Raw genomic sequence first — 22,334 nt, 5'->3', positions numbered from 1 at the left:
TAGGCTTGGGTGTGGTCAAGACATAGGCAATTTTAAGAGTTGAAAGCCAAAAGAATAAGCGTTGCTGCCAACGCTTGAAGTTCAATCCATCAAACTTCTCTGGACGAGTGTAATCTTGACCGGCCATGTTGAACTAATCCAATAATCTATCTTAAGTTTGTTGGAAATAATTCTGTGTCAAGTAAATTAGTTCAACAAAACTGGTGATATATTTAATTGAAATGAAATAAAGAAAGGATTACCTTTGATGATCCTGAATGTAAACCGCAAATCCGTAAGCAAGGATCAAAGGAAATATGTAAGAGAATAAAAAAAGTTTAGTGGTAGAGGCACGTTACAAAGTAACGCTACCCTTAAAATAGATTATCGCCCCCACCATGAATAGTATGCAATCGGGTTCTCTTGCGACCTATCTCCAGGATACAACACCACTATCTTTGTCGTTGACGGTGTGCACGCACCGGCTCGGACCATGCGAACAGTGATTGATGCCGAACAAATTTGCCCAAATAAAATACAAGTTTCAAAGTTTTCCAAAGCATGAAACTTGTAAACATAATCCAAAAATCACCCAGTAGAAGAAATGAGACAGTCGTTTTTCATGTATTTAGAGAAGTGTCTCCACACTTTCTCTATACACTTGCTCATTTGTGCCATTATACAACGGTCACAAAGGTATTGCAAACGACACATCTTATAAGAGAAAGGAACTGTAAACCATTAAAATAATGAAATGAGAAAACGTATAATAATCAAAACGGAATAAAATATTAAAAGGTATCAAAGCATCATTGAAAAAATACCACTTTTTGTATTTTATTCACAAAAGACAAAATAGCATTTGATATATTAAATGCTTAAAATTTCATTAAAAATTCCAACAACTACTTCATTTAAATACACGGCCAGTTTAATTATAAAAAGAGAGAGAGACGGTAAGAGAGAACCAAGAACAAAGAGACCCGACACAAGAGAGACAAAAAAACCAGGATCAGAAAGAAATGGAAAGCAATGGTGAATCACTTCACGTAGCCATGTTTCCATGGTTTGCATTTGGTCACATAAGCCCATTCATCCAACTCTCTAACAAACTCTTCTCCCATGGCATCAAAGTCTCATTCCTCTCCCCCCCTTCAAACATCCAACGCATATCTTCCTCTCTCCAATCCCAAATCCAAATCATCCCCCTCCAAATCCCTCCTGTCGAAGGCCTCCCGCCGGGAATCGAAAGCACCGCCGAAATGACACCACACATGGCTGAGCTCCTTAAAACCGCCCTCGACGCCATGAAACCACAAATCTCAACCCTCCTCTCCCAACTCAAACCCCACATTATATTCCATGATTTCACCCACCAATGGCTTCCCTCTCTAGCTTCCCCTCTTGGCATCAAAACCCTATTTTACTCCGTCTTTGCCGCTCTTCCTGGTGCTTACCTCATCAACCCCGCTCGTCTTTTAACTTCCTCCAACAATATTGAAGATCCTGAGTGTTGTTTCCCATGTACACACGATGATCACCAGAACTTATCTCCTTCGAAAATCCCAACTATCGAGGACCTGAAAAGGCCACCTCTAGGATTCCCATGTGATTCCTCAATCACATCTCTCAAAAACTTTGAAGCGCGCGATTTGACCTATGTCTTTATGAGATTTGGCGGGCCTAGTGTGTTCGAACGTGGGATCGCGTGTCAGAAAAATTGCTCTGCGATGGTGATCAAATCTTGTCTTGAAATGGAAGCACCTTACATCAAATTCATCGAGACCCAATTCGGAAAACCGGTTCTTGTAACTGGACCGGTAGTTCCTGAACCCAATCCGGCGAAGCTGGATCAAAGATGGGATGAATGGTTGGGGGCGTTTGATCCAAAATCTATTGTGTTTTGTTCATTCGGGAGCGAGACTTTTCTCGAGGACGAGCAGATTCGAGAGTTGGTTCTTGGTTTGGAGATGGTGGGTCTGCCATTCTTGGTGGTTCTTAATTTTCCCGGCGGAGAAGATGGTGGGGCCCGTTTGAAGGCGGCATTGCCAGAAGGGTTTGAAGAGAGGGTGAAGGAGAAGGGGAGGGTCCATACAGGTGTTTAGTCATATGACCTTTAAATTTTATTTTTATTAGCTAATACTAATGGGAGCGATTTAGAATGGACTTAAAATATAAAAAGGAGGATCACACCTTAGCTTTGGCAATGTGATTTCTCACGATCTACCCATTGGATCTTGCCATTTAGTCAAGGTGCTCAACCTCTTAGAGGTGAGATTTATTTGGCGGCTGATACTGGCACTACCTTGTTTTGATAATTGCACTAACTCATCTTGTCTTTTATTATTTAAACAGCTGTCAAAAGGTTGTTAGTGGGTAGGGATGCAACTCGGGTCAATTTTCGAGAATTCGGGTTGAGGTTTTACAATAAAATCAGGTCAGGTTCGGGTTCATTACAATTCATTTTTTTAGCAAAAGCTCAACCTGACCCAACCCAAGTTGCACCTCTAGTTGTTATGCTTCCCAAAAAGCTCTTGGAGGCCAAATTTTTTTTAAGACAAGCTGAATTTGTACAATTATCAAAACATGGTACTGCCAATATCAGTAGGCTTTTATTTAATAGTTTATATATATAATATCTCTCTTTTTTAAAATTCAACAACAGGGTGGGTTCAGCAACAGCAGATTTTGGCGCATCAAAGTGTTGGGTGCTTCGTTTGCCACGCGGGTTTGAGCTCTATAACAGAAGGATTGGTGAATGATTGTCAATTGGTATTGCTAGCGCAGAAGGGAGATCAGTACTTAAATTCGAAGCTGGTGAGTGGAGATTGGAAAGCAGGGGTGGAGGTGAAGAGAAATGAGGAAGATGGGTCGTTTTTTAAGGAAGATTTGTGTGAAGCTGTGAGGTCAGTGATGGTGGGAGGGGAAGAAGAGCCCTGTAAATCAGTGAGGGCTAATCAGAAGAAATGGAAAGATTTCCTTCTAGACAAGGAAACTCAAGACAAATTCACTAGAGATTTCGTTGCCAAGTTGAAGGAGATGGTGTTTAAGTGACACAAATTTACCAGAGATTGAGAGATTGTGAGAGAGAAAGAGGGATGAAATCCATCCAAGTTCATTATGTATAGTAGGACACTGTTTTATCATTTTCTTTAGATTTTTTGTTTTTTTTGTTTTGTTAGGAGTACGTAAAGTTAAGAGTTTAATGTTATAGTAGGTGTCAGAGTTTATCCTAATCCTAGTTGGATTACAGACAGAGTTTGAGTAGAAGTATTTGTGTTCTATAAAAATTGACTTGTGGTAGAGAACAACATATTTTTTTTATTGAATAAAATTGAGTTTCAAATTTTCTCTTATTTTCTTGAGGATTTAAGGGTTTTTTTTATCAAAAGAGACGGTGGTTTTAAGGGTTTTTATCTTCGCCTTCTTTAGGCACGCTTCTGCCGCCTTCTGTTTAGAGGTGTATTGAATAATGTAGGGTGTTGACACTTTGTTTTGAGTGAGGGATTGGAATTTCTGTGAAATGGAAGCACAAGTCTTTCGATGTTGTTAAGTGTTAATTCACGTGACTTTTGTTTACTGTTTGCCTGATCTTTCTGAATCGGAAAAATCCTCTAGGAACATTGCATATGTAAGAACATATGCAATGTTGTTATTGGAACACTAGCAGATGTTGTAACATTGCTTCTAGGAACAATTTAACATATTGGAACATCACTCCTAGGAACTATAAAAGATGCCCGCACCTCTTTAGGGGAAACGCTATCACATACTAGAATTGGGACGCCGGCCAGCTAGGAAGTTGGAACCATAGTTGCTAGAGTGGGAAGCGAGTGCGAGAAACGATGTAGGAAGCGAGGGGCGTAGAAAAGGAAAAAAAAGGGGAAGCGAAAAGATTTTAAAAATACATAGAAAGAGTGTGAGAAGCGTTGCTGAAAGTCAACATGAGCACATAATAAGCCGCATTGGAGGCAAACAAGAAGTACAAAAATGAGTAGAATTGTACTAGGTTAGGGAGGAATAATTAATACAGGTAAGGATTACAAGTACAAAAGAGGACTTCGGATCAGAATTGCTAGTTTTAAGAATATACAGTTTCACCTGTTTTATTCATATTTATCTGATGTTAAGTTTTGGAAAAAGTTGCACATAATTTCCATTTGAAACTTAAGATGAGTTTTCAAGTTTTAAATGCACTTAAAAAAAATAAAAATCCTTCGGCATAATAAAAAGTAAGTAAATATTCTTTTAGGAAGAAATAATCTTCTAAATAGGAAGTGTACTTTTAATGAGGAAACACGTAAGAAGCGTATGGGAAATGTGCTTCCCCTAAATTTGGGAAGCGAGTTTATGGGGAAGCGAGCTTCCCATCCAACTAAGAAGTTTCCGGTAACTATGGTTGGAACTGGTGAGGATGCTGGTTATTAAGAAACTATATTTGCGCCTATAATCGGATTTGCTTGAACAGGCTCTCTGGTCAGGAAATATACGTACCCAGATTTTCCCACCACTAAGCACATGTCGTGTCATTGCTCGTTGCCCTGCTTATATTTTTCTAGGTGTGATCCAATCAGGTCAACAAGTAATGTGGATAGAGTGGAGGGACACCTAGCCGAAGAATCCACAGACAACTCTGCTACCTGCTCCTGGGTGGGGCTCCAAATCCTTAGAAATCAGTCTTTCATTCCTGGATCTCCGAACGTTACACCTTCAAGAACTTCAGTAGGTTACGAATACTGCTCAACCTTAGTATAGGATAAGCATGAGAAGATGAAATGAACATGAAGAAGTTAATCTTAATCTAACCTATTTACATAGTTTCCAAATCTAATCAAACTTCCTCTCATGAAATACTTTATGGTCCAACGGTTGAGATAATATCCCACACTCATAACATATCTCATTCAAGTTTTTTTTCTTCTTCTGAATTAATAGAAAAGGATCATGTTTTGATAATGGGACGACTCACTATGTTTTGGTTGGTAAGTTCGGGTGCAGCTCGGGTTGATTTTTGGGAATTTCGTTGAGCTTTTACCTTAAAATCGGGTTCAGGTTTAAGTTGAGCTTTCACCTTAAAATCAGGCCGGGTTTGGGTTGAGCTTTTACGCCCTTTTTCACAGTTAAAAATGAGCATAAAATTTGTTTTACATCCATTTTATGCTGAAAGAAACGAAGCCTCAAACAAAAATGAGAAATTATATGATGCCCGACCGTCAAAATGTAAAGGGCGGACGGAGACAAAACCTGCTGCCTTGGTTTTTGAACCAAGGAAAAGTAAAAAACAAGGCTCTCCCTTGGATTAAAAATCAAGGGAGAGAGGTTTTGTCTCTCTCTGCCTTTTATTTTCACGGTGGGCATCATATAATTTCTCAACAAAAATAACACGTCAAAATTGGGTGCTGATATTCCCCCTCCCCCCAACGGCTGGCTAACGTTAAACGTGAGGATTTAACGTATATGTCACTTTCCCACCATTTGACCGGTCTCTCTCTCTCTCTCTCTCTCTCTCTCTCTCTCTCTCTCTCTCTCTCCACACACACACAATAGGAACAGTTGGTGGGCCCAACAGAAACCGTTGGTGGAATGGTGGGCCCATCTTTGAACAACGTAGGCCCCGCCCATACCACACCATAGGATAATCCAAACCGTCCATTTGATGAGCCATAAACGTAAATAGGTTGCGTCCCAAAATATCATTTCCATAGGCTGATCCTAGCCATCCGATCTAAATAGAAACTACATCTTATGCAACCTTTATAGATTGTAGGGTTGTGATCATCCTATGGAAATGATTTTTGGGGCACAACCTATTTACATTGTGGCCCATCAAATAAATGGTTTGCATCATTCTATGGAGTTGGTCGTAAAGTAACATTAAGGCCCATCCACAACATAGGACGATCCAAGCCATCCATGGTTTGGATAATCCTATGGAGTTGGTCGTACAGTAACATTAAGGCCCAATCGTAGGCCCCACCGATATTTTTTCAAATTGAAGCGTACCGTCCACAACATAGGATGATCCAAGCCGTCCATGGTTTGGATCATCCTATGGTGTGGTTCGTACAGTAACATTAAGGCCCAATTTAGGCCCCACCCATATTTTTGAAAATGAAGTGTACCGTCCAGACCATAGGATGATCCGAGCCGTCCATTTGATGGGCCATAACGTAAATGGGTTGTGCCCCCAAAAGGGTTGGCCCAACAAATGAATGGTTTGGATCATCCTGTGGTGGTACAGTAACATTAAGGCCCGTCCACAACATAGAATGATCCAAGCCGTCCATGGTTTGGATAATCCTATGGAGTTGGTCGTATACTAACATTAAGGCCCAATCATAGGCCCCACCGATATTTTTCAAATTGAAGCGTACCGTCCACAACATAGGATGATCCAAGCCGTCCATGGTTTGGATCATCCTATGGTGTGGTTCGTACCAATTTAGGCCCCACCCATATTTTTGAAAATGAAGTGTACCGTCCAGACCATAGGATGATCCGAGCCGTCCATTTGATGGGCCACAATGTAAATAGGTTGTGCCCCAAAAATCATTTCCGTAGGATGATCACAACCCTACAATCTATAAAGGTTGCATAAGATGTAGTTTCACCAACGGTTTTTGTTGGGCCCACCAACTGTTCCTGTTGTGTGTCGAGATCGAGAGAGAGAGAGAGAGAGAGAGAGAGAGAGAGAGAGAGAGGTCAAATGGAGGGAAAACGTTAGGCAGCCGTCGGGGTGGGGTGGGGGGAATATCAGCGCCCTCAAAATTTTGTGGATCTCTAAATAATAAGGGTGCAACTCGGGCCGGGTTGGGTCGGATTGAGGCCAACCATAACCCAACTTGTTCTAAATCACTCAACCTTAATCCAATCTGACTAATCCGATATTTCAAATCTCACTAGGTTGGGTCGGGTTAGCCATTTCAACGGGCATGTGCCTTCTTTTAGAACCTTTAACTTATTAAGTTAGTCGGGTTTTGTTATGCAACACAACAAAGCACTATTTTCAAAAGGAAAATGTTATATTTGCCCCTTTTCTTTCCTTGGGCCACCTCTTAAAGGGTAGTCACAAATTACACAAGAGGCGGATGGACTAGGGGAAGAAAAGGAGGCCAATATGTCACTTCCCTTTTCAAAGGCCTATCAATTAAAAGGAAAAATGATATTTTACAACATCGATGATCTTACTTGTTCGGTTGTTCCCCTGTGTGGACTCAAAAATTGCACGTTGCCATTGATCCTGAAGCTGATTTTTGGTCTCAATCATTCCAAATGGAATAACCTCTCTACCCCCTTCGTAATATCTCCACTTCTTTTGTTTGTCTTTTCTAGCACCCCCTTCCTGATGATGCTGACTTGTTTCTATAATATACCGTTCCTCTATAGATTGGAGAGCTAAGATCATCCTATGGAAATGATTTTTTAGGCACAACTTATTTACATTGTGGACCAGCAAATGGATGGTTTTGATCATGGAGTGGGTCGTAGAGTACTTTTTACAAAATAATGGGCTATAAGCACTTACACATATAAAAACTCCAAAATATGAGTTCCAAATTGTAGGTTTCACCCCCTCCCCCACAATATCTTGCAAATTCCTGCCTCCGACCCTGGAGAGGAGTCGGCAGATTTCCTCTCAAAACTGGGAGGTCCCTGCAAAGGGCAAGATATCCGGGTCTCATCCCTCCCATCTTCCATTTTGAAAGTTGTAAATCGGGGTTCTTTGAGAATTCTCTTCACTCGGATGTAATTCTTGCTTTCGTTTTCATTTCTTTTTTGGGAAATGATATCTGCGCCAAGGTGTTTCGATAAACAAGCGCTCCACCACTTATTTATCGTGTAGTATTTAAAGGGATTTTAGAGGATACTACGGTTCTCAAAAAGCTCTTTCCCCTCTTTTGTTTTTGGAATATTATCTTGAAGGGGTTTTTGCCTTACCCACCACCTTACGCAAAAAAAAAAAAAAAAAAAAAGTCATTTTCAAGAAAATAAAGAGATGGGTAGAAAAACGTCAGTGTTTAGAAAAAGACAAACAGATGGGGGTGGAATCTGAAAATCAGAAGTAGAAAAATCACAATATCCGAAAATTTGTAAATTTTATGCCGTTTCACCTACGATTTTGGTTGTGGAAAGATGAAAAGCAGCTGCTGGAAATGTACAACATACCGTTCCATCCTATGAGCATCAGCTCTTTGGCCATGCTAATGGTCATCAAATCATATTCAAAATAAATGCTTCCAGATATCAAAACAAGGAGATGAGAATATAGTTCACCTAACAAAAGTCTTTTCAGTGGGACCCAGCATATCGATATTTTCCAAACGGCAGTTTTGTCGCGTTTTGTTTCCGTTTGGATTGCAGCAAAAATATCTCCTGAGGAAATTCTTTTCCCTCAGAATTTTTTTTAAAGAAAATTTTAGGGATAGTATTATGAATCAAAGGTCCTCAAGCCATGTTTTTCATATGTAATCAAGAGTAACGGACGGAAACCTGGTTGTGTAGAGGAGATTTTATCATATGGTCTGTGTGTGTGGAGTATTTTTAAACAAGTACAGAGGGGCCACTTCATAGGCTGATTCAACCCATTCATTAGTTGGGCCACAACTTAAATAGGTTGTATGTCGTAGATCATCTCCATAGCGGTATGCTAACCCTCCAATCAATGGGAATTGCACACAATAGATTGGAAGATTAGGATACTGCTATGTAGATGATATGTGGGGTACGGCCTATTTACTTTGTGGCCCAATAAATGTACGGTTTTCGATCATCCTATGAAGTGGCCCCACTATACCTTTTTGTAAAAAGTATTGAACTTCGCATTCACAAAAAACATATAAAAACTCTTTATATCAATTTTTGGCCACTACATCACTAGAGGTCGGTGGTAGAAAACTGAGAAAATACCTTCTCAATAAGGATCGAACACGATGTGCAAGAAAAATATCGAGAAACTATGCGAAGAAGACACTCACATAAGTGGTCCGGCAGTGCACCTATGTCCACATAAGAAGATTTTCACTATTTTCGGTCTAGGGATACAAACTCTCTCTTTTTTTTATCAAGAAAACTAGGCTATCCGTAACCCTAACATGTGGCATATATGTCAAGGCCACTACATGGAGAATGTTACCGAAATACTCTTTAGCGGAAATTTGAAAAATTAAATTTTCCTTCTTGGTAGGGCGCCCCTCCTCTGCACCCAGTAAGCTGACCGAGCAGCTTGCCCCGCATTTACGTTGTGCACATTAATCCCTGCATAATGTCAAAATAGAAGACATCTACACAACACCAACCGCTCCCCTCGATTTAACTTTAAACAAGCAATCTTTTGGTGCACATGGGCCCTATTTGTTTGAGATTGGTACACATGAGCCCACAATCGGATGTCACATTCTCAAACGAACAGGTTCATGGTAAACTTTAGTTGTCTCGTACCAGCCTGCTCATACTCTCGGTTACCATATCATTTTCCTCTCATCAAAGAATGGAAAACCATGAAAATTTAGAAAAGTTTTAACCGCATCCTTTTCTTCTAATCAAACAATGGAAAAAACATGAAATTTTAGAAAAGTGTTTCTTTTCAGAACACTTTCCTTTTAAAAAAAAAAAATCAAAAGAAAAAAAAATCCTGCAAGGAAATTTTCTAAAGAGACGGTGGCCGTTAGGCTCTTTACTAACAGCAAAGGGGGAATTAAAGGGGAATTAAAAGCAAATTAGTCAACGGGGAGATTGAGAGCAAATATTCCCTAAGTTGTTTGGTTGCGTTAGGTGAAGGAGGTTTTTTTTTTTTTTTTTTTTAAGGAAATGTTATCAGCACTACTGTATTTTGATGAGGGCACTCCCCACTTTATTAATAGTACTGTATGGCCCACACCATAAGATGATCCAAACCGTCCATTAGATGGACCACAACCTAAATAGGTAGTGTCCCAAACATTATTTCCATAGGTTGATCCTAACCCTCCGATCTATACATTAGTGCTAATAACATTTAATAAAGTGAGGAGTGCCCTCATCAAAATACAGTAGTGCTGATAACATTTTCCCTTTTTTTTATAGGAATTTGCTAGCCACCTTCTCCGAGGCAACAAGCTCATTCTTTGATGCAAAGATTGGCAAAAGTAACACCGGGGCAAAGGTGGCTAGCAATTCATAACAAAAAATAGTAATAATTACCATGTATTCCGATTTGTGGAGAAGTGGTAAGTTTTAAATAAAAATTATAGAAAATTTGTAACAAAGTATGACAATTATGAAAAAAATACCAACATAGGGTACTAAGACAATTACCCGAAAAACTACAATCAAAGTTACTAAACTAAGTTATGACAATTACGAGAAAAAAGCATTTGCCTTGAGAATTTCTTTCATTTTTTCTTCAACTCAGAGAAATTCATCTAGCAAATTTTGAGCGAATTTTGTGAGTTCCACGTCACCGACAAGCGCCCGACATCCCCGGCGGTCAAACTCCCTAATTTTGTAAAATTCCCTACCAAACACCCCTCGGCGAATTAGTAGAATTACATTCCCTGCTATTTTTCTCAAAATAGGAGAACCAAACAGAGCATAAGAGCTCCACATCAGCCCCTTGGGACCACAAGCCTTGCCCACTGCTACACATCTCATCCATATAAGATGATTCTAGCCCTTCGATTCGTCAACCTCATTTTAAGACTACCCCAAAAAAAGCTCAGCCATTGATTTTGGGGACTGATAATTTCACTACCCAATTTTGATTTGGGATTTCCTCGGGACCATCCCAGAAGGCATTTCACGGGCCAGCTGTTGCATGAGAGAGCAGCCACCTCATGAATAAGACAAAATATTATCTTATTCAACAAAATCTTTTCAACAGATTTTGTCTTATTCATGAGGTGGCTGCTCTCTCATGCAATAAGCCTAGCAACAAATGTCGATTTTGTTTTAAACATTTTTCATTAGCTTTTCTTGGCCGTTACAATCAACATTCAATGAGTAGTGTGATTATCAAAGTAACGTAGTCCGGATATTAATTCCCTTAATTACTCTCTAGTACTATATCTGTCCCCTCATCCTAGAACGAAACACCTAGAACGAAACACAAGGTATCGATCCTCTTTACTTTTTTTTTCTCTCCATGGCAGGAAAAGTTATGCAAGCTGTTCAATATGATAGCTATGGCGGTGGAGCTTCTGGCCTAAAGGTAAGTAATTTTCTTCCTATTTGATTGTGATTTCTCTGTAACCTTTTTTAATTTAAGCAATTGCTCTAGTACTTAACGGTAGGTTTAATTGAATTTTTTAATCAATCAGGTGTTGATAATGAAGAATTTTTTTGTGGGTCTGTTCTCTATTACTTGTTCTTGGTTTAGGGTTTTTGAATTTGAGTAGTTGAAAGTCAGTTTTAGCCTTTTTTCCCTATTGCATGATGAGAAGTATATATCCTGATAAAACTGGACAAAATCTCACAATCACAATCACAATCTTGTGTTCTAGGTTAGAGCAACTTGTGTCTTTACAACAGATAAGATTATGAGGTTCTTATTTATTTATTTATTTATCGAGAATCGAATTCAGATTTAGCGATTTAATTGCATTTTTGAGTCCTTTAATTCAATTGCGAAGTTTATACCAATATTGCATGATTCTACCCTCGCAGTTTTGGTGGGCGTGATAGTATTACATGAAGGCATGTTCTTGGTCCATCATGGTGATATTGTGATAGATGTCTATTATGGAAATGTTCTAATGCAAACCCTAGGCTCTGATACTAAACTGGTGCAAACCTAGGGTTTTTAGGTTGACTACCGGGAGTTTAGGAGGAAATAAATGGTTCCAATTCAATTATGATAGTAACATATGTTCCCAAATCAGCAAGAATAATCAAAATCAGCAAAAGATTTTTAAAGAAATTCTACTCTGGAAATTTCAATCATAAAAAAAAATAAAAATAAATTATATATAACATGTTCCATGCTATAAATCCCAACAAGAAGTAACTAATCAATATGAAATAAAAAAAAAGTCATCAACTATGAATCTGTCGCAAGAGGCGAGGATATGATGCGTGAATGGTAAAAGTAAGGTAAGGGTTGTGGGCGACAAGCGTAAAATAAAGATGTAAGGACCATTGGAACAGTTCAAAAGGTAGGGAAGTACTATGGATTGGTTGCTGAAAATGAAAGTGAAATTATTTCGTACCTGGGAATGACGTGCCGGATGTATAACGTTAATCATCTGCTGCAAGATGTGTCAGAGTGAGGAAAGAGAGAAAGCTAGAGTGAGGAAAAGAAGGGCCACTATCGGCCAAGTTAAATAGAGAAACATCGAGAATCAAGAACAAGAAAGAGATCGAGAGTAAAGAAAGAAATCATGATTAAGAAAAAAGATACGGAGATAAAGATCCAAGAAATAACAAGATCAAGAAGAAGGGAGAAAGAAGACTAAGGAGGAGAAAGAAGGGAAAAGGAAAACAGTTTATAAACCCAACTAGGAAGGGAGAGGAGGAAATAAGAGAGAAATAGATGTAGAACGTAAGAAGGGAGAAGATGGGAGGTGGAATAATAGAAGATGAGAGATGGGAAGGGGAAAGAGGAAGGAGGGAGTAGAAAGAGAAAAAATGAGATACCTTGTGTCTAAGAAGTTTTTTCACTCACTATTCAAGAAAAGAAAATAACAAAAGTAGTTTTTCACAATTTCCAAGACTTCCCAAGGCTTCCTCCCTTTTGGTCTTTTACCTGGGTAGGGGATTTCACACCTACTAAAAAATAGTAAGTCCGTTTTTACCATAAATAGTAAGTTTGTGTTTACTATAAATTGTATGCCTTTATTTACTATAAATAGTAAGTCTTCGATTAATACTGGAGGTTGATGTGGACGCCCCCACATCTAGGATAAAAATTATAATTAAAAATAGAAATAAATCCCAAATAAAATACCTAAATAAATCTCTCATGGAAAAAAATTAAGTAAAATCAAGTCTATGGCTAATGGATACCACCATATTCCGCCTCGAGTGATCAGCCAGGATAGTACTGTATTTTTTCACCAACTAGCGCTTATGCTATTGGGGGTATTTTCGGTAGTTGTTAGAGAGAGAGGTTCATTTTAGGGTTATGGGTAACAGATTCAATTGGGGTTCTAAGGGTAGTGAGGGAGAGAAAATCTTGTAACCCTAATCCCAGAGATACTGAAAATCTCCTCACCACGTTTGTAGATGTAGGCGCATTGCCAAATCATGCAAATCTTGCCGTGTTCTGTGTTTCAGATTTATTTTCTTTACCGGTTTCATGTTTTGATCTGCATTTTCAATTACATGGCAAGAGCTGTGGTCTTTGCGGAGAGGGTTGAATTGAATTGAATGGTGCAGTCACAGTCTGATATCTTCCATGCCACATATAATATTCTAGATGTAGACTAGCTTACTGTGTTTCTTTTGCCTCCAACGTGGTATGTCTGCAAAGAGGTTTTGGTTGAATGTATTAGGTGCTTGTCTGAAAGAAACTACTAAGGATCAATGAAATTTTAGGAGACGAACTGATTCATTAAGGGGCCGTTTGGATATGTGGGTTTTAGAATCTTGGGTTTCCTCAAAATCCTGGATGGGAGACAAGAGAAGAAGGTGATCGTCCGTTTCGCTTCTCTTTAGAATCTTGGATTTTTAGTAAGAAATCCAGGTTTTAGAAATCTCTCCCCCATCCTGAGATTTCTAAAACCTGGAAACATGATATGATCTCCTACTCTCTTGCTGATGGAAAGAAGGGCGAGAAATTAAAAAACGACAGACGGTCTCCTTCTTCTCTCATCTCCCATCTAGGATTTTGAGGAAATCCAAGATTCTAAAATCCGCATATCCAAATGGCCCCTCAACATAATGTTGAGGAGCTACTAGAGTGGAATTGTGGTTATAAGTTATGAGACATGCATTTAAAATCAAGTAGGGAGGAGGGACACGAGTTTCTGGGATGCAATCTTGAGATAGGGTTTGATCAATGACAAGTCAATACAAAAAAAAGGAACAAGAACTATGTGAGAGACTTACGCCTTTGAGGTACTTTGAGACATGGTTGGTTCCAAGTTTGATAAGGAGGTTGCTTGTGTTGCAGTATGAAAAAATGTCCTCTTGTCGATAAACTTCAAGAAAAGAGGTGAGTAATGTTGATATTTGAGGTAACTTGTTTTGATAAGGAAAATTTTTATGCTCAAGGGAAGTTAACTTTTTCAAGGGAAGACTACCTCGTCTTTTCGAAGAGAAGTCATTTGATAATTTCCTTCATGCCTAGCAAAGATCAGAATACTTGATTTTTTTGGTCACAACTTCCCCTCCCAAATTATCATTCCGAAAAAAAACTTACCTTCCCAAATTCACAGTTAACCTCAATCTTTTTTCTCTGTTTTTTTTGAGCAAACTGAATCCTATCTCTCATTCAAATTCAAATATTATCCATACCAAGTTACCATCCCAACTAAGTAACTCCTACAATTATGCATCTAACAAATTCAAATACTAATCATACCAATCCAACTTAGAAACTCCAAAATCATGCAACCAACAAAAGAAAATCTCCCGATCTCTTAACTGGTTAAGATCTTAATGGAAGTAAGAAATTATTTAGACAATCAGGCAGAAAGCCATTTAACAAAATAATAATTTAGAGAAACAACAATATATAAACCCAAATCAAGAGAAGAGAAAAGCAATGATTTGTGGACACGGACATGAGTGTCGAGTGTCGACAAGGACATGTAGTGCTGGACACGGCAAACTCCCAAAATTTAGAAACGGGGACGCAGCTAAAACATAAAGTATATATAATCATGATTTGTAGACAGAGATTCGTGTGTCGAGTTTTGACACGGATACTAGGTGTCTAACATGATAACTCCTAAAATCTGGAAGTGGTGGCACACCTATACAAGTACATACATATAAAATTACTTATTACGATCTTAATTTGCAACAATATAAATGCGATATTCATTTAACAAACTAATAAATCTTAGGATTAGTCAACTATAATCTAAAACAAACATTGAAAAATCAAATAACAATACATTCATCATTTTAATCTATTCTCTTTAATATTCAATATGCAGTAAGAAAGGGAGACTAATAGGATACAATGAATATAATAGTGGAAGGGAATAAGAGTTTGTTTAGGGTTTTAGGTTTACGATAGGGGATATAACAACAAATATTAGTTAAATATGAGTTTATAATAAAAGAAGAGTTAATAATAAAAAAGGTAAACACATTTTTTTTTTGAAATAGAAAAAGGTAAACACATTATTCAATAAAAAGGTAAACACATTATTCAATAATAAAACAGAATTTCGCACTTGAGACTGTACAAAAACGTTCAACACGCCCACATTAAGTCTGACACTTCTAGCAATACATTTAGAAGTGTCCAAAGGAGTGTTGACACGTGTGGACACGCGTGTCAGCAATAAATTCAAAGTGTCGGGTCCACACGTGTCAGCAATAAATTCAAAGTGTCGGCCAAATCATAGGAGAAAAGAAAAGAAAAAATTAGAAAAATCACTTCAAGGAGAATAGCCAAAATCCATCCAAGCTCCACTATTGCTACCAACTTAAATAAAAATAAATTCCCTTATAAGACTACTCAAGGGTTGTGTGGACCTTTTTGGTGGGCCATGGTCCACATCAAGCCAATTTTTAGTGGGCCATGGCTCACACATGCTTCAGATCTCCAAGTATCTCATGTTATCTTTGTGGATGAGTTTCCTAACACAAATACAATACGGGAACCGGGCATGTGAGGGATTCATAGTGTTCCATGGTCAGGGAGACATGGTTGGGTTCTTATGTTTAGCAAGGTGATGATTCATGGTACTGAAAATCTTGCCCAATGTTTTCAAAAACCATCTGAGGCTACTTTCTTTGAATTTGGACACAACAGGGCAATAATTGTTCAACCGACAAGTCAACAAGGTTGTTTTTCTGTAATTTTTCCTTAGATGAATTATGTAACTGTTACAGATCTATTAGATGGATCTGTTGTGCAAACTGTGTTCAAACTGCGTTTAGTATTTCATTAGATAACTAAATATTCCTAGCTTGTCTATTCTTTCCTGTAACAATTGGTTACTTTAACTGTTTTCATTTTGAAAAGTATTTGTTATTTCTTATTATACAATAATGTGCTGGATCTTATCTGTGTTAAATGTGTTGATGCATACATTTCCCATTTTATTTGTCAGACATATAACGTAGATATCACACAGGCTAGTCGCATGAAATACTTAACAATTAGGCCCTGTTGTTTTAAGATTATGACAACTGATTGTGTAATTTTGAGTTCAATAATCGGTTTGGCACTCACAATCTGTTGTCATAATCTTAAACGAACATGTCCTTAACGTTAAGTTTGGTTCTCTTTATCAAGTTATAATTACTTGGAATTCCTGCCTACTGCCTATTGCAGCATGTGGAGGTTCCCGTTCCTTCTACAAAGAAAGATCAGCTTCTAGTAAAATTGGAAGCTGCTAGCCTAAATCCAGTTGATTGGAAAATTCAGAAGGGGACAATACGGCCGTTTCTTCCACGCAAATTTCCTTTCATGCCAGGTACAGTTTAAGGATTTCAAGGTTCATATCTACATTAGGCAGTATTTTAATGCATGATTTAGTCAATGCCTGCTAATCATTTATTCTAACCTACATAACATCTGTGAAATTTTACCCTGTTTTGTTTCTCCATCAATTTAGTGCTTCAAATATCGAGTATATTGGCAGTGAAACTCTGGTGCAAGCAGTTAATTTTTTTAAATTCTTGCATTGCCAGGTGAATTTTTATGTAGCTTGTTCTTTTCCATGATTATAATACATAATACTGTGGTAGCTATTGAAAACAAGTGTCTTTATTTTAATGTGTTCAGTTCTCCTTCACAACTTGCTAATTGATGAAAATAGCAAAGGTTGATTATAGGATCGCTGGTAGAGAAAAATATATCATACACGTGGTATAGAAAATTACCATATTGACCTTATTTTTATATTTTATGGAGGAGAGAAGATACTTAATATGTTTGCTAATGTGACACTTGGAATATCATTTTGAGTTATTTATTGAACTCAATTCTTTCAAGACTAAGTGAAAGAACACTTTCAATCATTTGTTTTCTCCATCCTTGTCTATCCCATTTGCCATGGGATGGCTGTAATTTTCACATCCCTTTTCTCTCTCTCTCTCTCTCTCTATATATATATATATATATATATATATATATATATATATATATGTGTGTGTGTGTGTGTGTGTGTGTGTGTGTGTGTGTGAACAAACTGCTGTAATCAGAAAGGGCATACAATCTGCATGTAAAACAGTAAAAGGGGGTCGACTCGGGAGATTCAATGATTGACTTGGTCAGCTATTCATTAATTCAATTTTAAACTAGTAAATGAGTTTTTTATTGAGTTGGTAGGCCAAAACTCTGACTCGGATCGTAAACTCTGCCAAGGTGAGGTACTCGACTTGGGCGAGTCAATGATTGACTCTCTGAGTTTTTAAACAGTGGCTCTGTCTATCAATGTTCCCTCCTATGACACATGGTAATAGACATGAAACGCGTGGCATTATTATGAAACTACTCACATTGAAAAAAGGTGTATTAAGTATTAACTATTCTATATTAAAGCTAAGGAATCAGTTAATTTTTATAGAATACCACTTGCTAACGTTGTTAAAAGAAATACAAGTGCCATGTCTCACATTTCCACACCATCATCAATACCATGAGTTACAGCCCCACATGTGAAGAATGTGAGTTTTGAGTCAACTAAGGTAGGTTGTCGTCAAAGAGAAGCAGGACAGGAAAGTTAGGTATCACTGCTCGGTTCAGTCAGTCTCTAACCAAAAACCTAATCTAAATTTTTTTTGCAAAATGGGAAATCATGTCCCAAAAAAAGATAGTCCCTGAGGACACCCCAAACTTTGCCAAACTTTGCTAAGTAGTCAGCCTTTACATTTCCTTCTCTATAAATTTGAGATACAAAGGTATCAGATAATTCATGCAAATTATACTCCATTTCTATGAAAGTGTAGATAAAACGCCAAGGTGATTTGCACTCATTATTTAGCCACTTTACAACCATCAGAGAATCACCTTTATCCAAATATCAGCAACCCCAAGGCAAAACCTGCAAAAGATCAGAGCAGCTGGAATCTGAACTAAAAAACCTGGCTAATATTAGACGAGGATTTTGTGTCATAGTTTTAAAACCCCCCCGCATCATCGTGGACTCCCTCGCATCGACTCCCTTTTCCCTTGGCTCCAATCCATGTCTTTCCCTACTGAGTCAATAGATAAAAACTCCTTTGACACGCCCGAGTTATGACAGCCTCAACGGAGTACTCAGCCGCATTAACCACGTTTTTAGCTGCGTCCGCGCCGAGTTGAAAAGGATTTTTCTTGGCTGCATTTTGACCCGCATCCGCATTTTTAAACACTCTTTGTGTTCATTATTCGTTGAAGTTTTCAACTTAGGTTTGACACCCTTTTGCAGTTTTTACAGTGTGTCTGTGTGTGTAAAACAAATAGTGTGGTTATTTCTTAAAGACAGAAAAAACTAATTTACATTATGCGACCTCTAGCAGAAGCATCATGTGTTTGCACAACATGATCTGATAAATGAGTTTTTATTTGGTGAAAGCTCTTGCATCCCATTTAGTACAGAGGGGCCCACCTGAATGGATGGATCTTAAACCATTCATTTTTTGGTCCCCGCCACAGATAAGCCTATTTACAATGGGGACCAAAAACTGAATGGGTTAGTTTATCCATTCAGCTGGGTCCCGCTTTACTAAATGGGCTGCACAATCACTGCACGCATGTTCACCATATAAAAACTGGTAAATTACAGGCTCTTTCCCAGATCGGATTTAGTATAATATCCATTATTATACATGATGTATATCTTTAGTTTCCTGATTATGTTATAATCTTTTTCGCCAGTAGTTTCTTGTACAATGTATAGGTCTGATGTTTGATTGTTCACGGTCATTTATTTAAAACATGATACTATATCTATATTCAGGTGGACAATTGCAATTCCTGGTTCCATTAAAACTCAGAAATGCTAACATGCAAGAACATAGCACATGTTCCCTGCACATATCGCTTTGTTACAGACTTACAGTATGTTATTGACTTTCGGTACCAAAATCTAGAATGTTATAGCATTCTATATTGTTTAAGATTTCCTCACAGATTTGAAACAGTAGTCTACGCATTTACTATTTATCTTCTGCCTATTCATGACTTGCTGCTGTTAGGATTTGTAAATAATCATTTGATGCCTCGTACTGTCCCGACCTCAAATATTATATAATTATTTTCCTAAATCTATGTTATTTATATTTTGGACTCTGAAACAGTTACGGATATAGCTGGAGAAGTGGTTGAGGTTGGTTCGGGAGTTGAGACGTTCAAAGCAGGTGACAAAGTAGTAGCCGTGCTTAGCTCCTTGGTGAGCATTCCAAGACATTCATTGATATTACTTCCAACCCTCTCGCAGCTCTTAAAGACACCAAATTTACATATTCTTGCAAACTGACTTCAATGTTGTGGGCATAGTCACAGTGAGGGTCCAATTTATATGTTTTTTTTTTCCCAAAATAAGACAATTTATTGACGTAGAAAACGATCCAATTTATATGTTCTCATCCTACATTCAAGAGCGTATCTAGTGCCTAATAACTTCATGTGACCGGAATTTCCCTGTACTTAAAGAACAATTTTGACTTTCGACAACCAATCTCAGATATTGTCCACCTTCAATCAACTATAGAACTCAATTATATCCACCTTATTTCGATAATCACTGATCAATTCTAGCATATGAAGAAGCTGATCATCCTATCGATCTCTACCCTGACCAAGGGTTTAATTGTCCCTTTCTAGAACTCCATGAGGTCGAATTGGACTATGAACTGGCACCCGGCCACCTTGACTCTCATGACAAATAAGTTGTCCTAGCCATGTCCAGATCTCATCCATTTGGTCAATCCTTTCGACCTTTGGTTCTAATCAATCTGGTCTTTCTAGATCAGTCGTCAGAGCTTGAGAAATCCAAACTGCTGAAATTCAGTTGCCAAAAGCCCTCAAAGGAATCCTAAAAGAAGTTGGACACTTATCTAAACCATTCTAAAAGCTAGGGTTGGTCCTAATCATTGATCAAAACCCAGTCCTTACGGTTGAAGTTAGCTATAGGTAACAAAGATTCCCAAAATCATCTAAAATTTCAAATTGTAAAGAAACCCAATATGCATGCTCCATGGTTTTCATCAAAACATGAGTTTCTAAAGCCCAGCGATGATACACTAGTTCGAATAAAAGTGACCTAAACCAAAAAATCAAAATGTCGCGTTTCCAAGTTGCAAACAGAGACAATGTGGGATGAGCCCCATGTTTACGTGAGCATGCTGTTATAGTGACGCCATCAATGAAAGCCCCTTTTCGATTCATCTTTCAATCTCCTTTGATCACATGACCCTTAAGGGCTGGCCCAATCATGTGCAACACGCAACGTGATCAGAAACAGTAGGCACTTTATGTAACAAAGGAAGCAATGGTTAAAAAAATGTGAACCGAGATTAGAACAACGGGGATTGTTTTTTTGAATTATTTTGTGCACATCTTGTTGTGAAACCATAGCGAGGAGAAGCCGGGGGGGGGGGGGGGGGCGGTAGAGAATCATGAACAAGAAAAGAGATCAAGATCAAGAAAAATGGGAAAGATACCCAGTCAGGAAGGGCGAGAAAAGCGATGGGAGAAAAGATGAGAAGATAAATAAAGAGAGAAAGATGAGTTTGCGAATAGAAAACTGACCTAATATAAAACTTCACACTACTCTTCATTGATATGTTACATATATTTTTCCAAACGTAATCCACCTATTTAATAAACAAAATTCTTATGTGATCTGATTTTGCTACTCTTAATCATCTATGTTTAATGACAGTATGGGGGCGGGCTTGCTGAATATGCCGTAGCTGACAAGAGCTTGGCGGTTAAGAGACCTCATGAAGTATCGGCCGCTGAAGGAGCAGGTCTACCCATAGCAGGCCTCACTGCACTCCAAGCACTCACTGATGCTGCGGGGGTCAAGCTCGACAGTAGTGGCAAGCCCTCAAACATTTTAATCACTGCGGCATCAGGTGGCGTGGGCCATTATGCAGTTCAACTGGCAAAGCTTGGAAATACCCATGTAACGGCCACATGTGGGGCCCGAAATCTTGATTTTGTCAAGGGTTTGGGGGCAGACGAGGTGCTCGACTACAAGACTCCTGAGGGTTCAACCTTGAAGAGTCCATCTGGGCGAAAATATGATGCAGTTATCCACTGTGCAACAGGTATTCCTTGGTCAACTTTTGAGCCTAATTTGAGTGAAAATGGAAGGGTTGTGGACATTACTCCTGGTCCAAGTGCTTTCCTGACCTTTGCTATGAAGAAGCTGACATTTTCTAAGAAGCAGCTTTCACCTTTGCTGGTGATACCAAAGGGTAAAAACCTTGAGTTTCTGGTTAAGTTGGTGAAGGAAGGGAAGCTCAAGACAGTGGTGGACTCTAGATATCCTTTGAGCAAGGCAGAGGATGCTTGGGCTAAGAGCATGGATGGCCATGCTACTGGAAAGATTATTGTAGAGCCATAAGTTGAATATTATGCTGGGAAGTGATATATTCGCCCCCTTTTTTCTCTCCGGCGACAGCCTCCTCCTCTACTGTATCTATGACTGCTGTTTTACAATACTAGCGGGTGGCCCAAGTAAGCAAAAGGGGCGAATATATCATTTCCTTATTATGCTAGCTGTTTGATATTATTAAGAAAAACTGCTTGTTTCTCATTTGGATTATAATATGTAAATGTTGGCTTAAACTGTTACATGGTTTCTTCTAGCATAATTATTTATAAGAAAGCTATATTTATAAGAGAACTAGTTATGAGGTAAAAATAGAGCTTAATGGCCTCTTGATTCTTTCTAAAAGCTATTTAAATTTGATGTTAGGATATGATGTTAAGCTAGTGATATCTCCGTGGCCATGTTCTGATAATGGGACGAAGCCTTGTTTTATACTTGTCCATTAAATGCTGAGAGCTTCTTGGCAATTGTAATAGCCTTTCGCAGCTGGTTAAAATATGCCAGTTTCTAGTTCTTCAAGGATCACCTCTACTCTTCAAGGATCACCTCTACTGATGATCTTAGACTGCTTATTTCCCGATTCTTTGTGATCCTCCATAATAGCACTCTAAGACTTCGAAAACCCAATTACGTTAGGGCACTGATATCCCCCGCCCCCCTCCCCCCCCCCCCTCCCTAAAGCTATTCCTCCCCGCCTCTCCCCGCGTTGAT

General features: G+C 38.5%; 2 protein-coding genes and 1 long non-coding RNA gene across 3 annotated transcripts; 2 read left to right on the top strand and 1 right to left on the bottom strand.

The window, feature by feature from the left end:
• The first annotated feature begins 947 nt into the window (after nt 1-947).
• LOC143890807 (anthocyanidin-3-O-glucoside rhamnosyltransferase-like) lies at nt 948-3,319 on the top strand. The gene is made up of 2 exons (XM_077395487.1): nt 948-2,076; nt 2,645-3,319. Exons 1-2 carry the CDS (start codon nt 1,002-1,004, stop codon nt 3,031-3,033), a joined length of 1,464 nt encoding a protein of 487 aa, XP_077251602.1. The 5' UTR covers nt 948-1,001; the 3' UTR covers nt 3,034-3,319.
• An 883-nt stretch (nt 3,320-4,202) lies between these two features.
• On the bottom strand, nt 4,203-7,792 carry LOC143889183 (uncharacterized). Its single transcript, XR_013254776.1, has 2 exons — nt 7,168-7,792; nt 4,203-4,687 (listed from the first exon to the last, which is right to left on the bottom strand). It is a non-coding gene; the product is annotated as an uncharacterized LOC143889183 (long non-coding RNA).
• Nucleotides 7,793-11,005: 3,213 nt separating this feature from the next.
• On the top strand, nt 11,006-21,917 carry LOC143889787 (Oxidoreductase, zinc-binding dehydrogenase family protein). Its single transcript, XM_077394136.1, has 4 exons — nt 11,006-11,164; nt 16,409-16,550; nt 19,360-19,451; nt 20,946-21,917. The coding sequence occupies exons 1-4, from the start codon at nt 11,099-11,101 to the stop codon at nt 21,633-21,635; spliced, it is 990 nt and encodes a 329-aa protein (XP_077250251.1). The 5' UTR covers nt 11,006-11,098; the 3' UTR covers nt 21,636-21,917.
• Nucleotides 21,918-22,334: the final 417 nt, after the last annotated feature.

Source organism: Tasmannia lanceolata, unplaced genomic scaffold (genome assembly GCF_043159265.1).
Source record: "Tasmannia lanceolata isolate RefF3 unplaced genomic scaffold, GAP_Taslan_0.1 ptg000013l, whole genome shotgun sequence".
Classification (NCBI taxonomy): domain Eukaryota; kingdom Viridiplantae; phylum Streptophyta; class Magnoliopsida; order Canellales; family Winteraceae; genus Tasmannia; species Tasmannia lanceolata.
The sequence above is the reverse complement of the archived record's forward strand: the minus strand, read 5'-3'. Positions and strand labels throughout refer to the sequence as shown.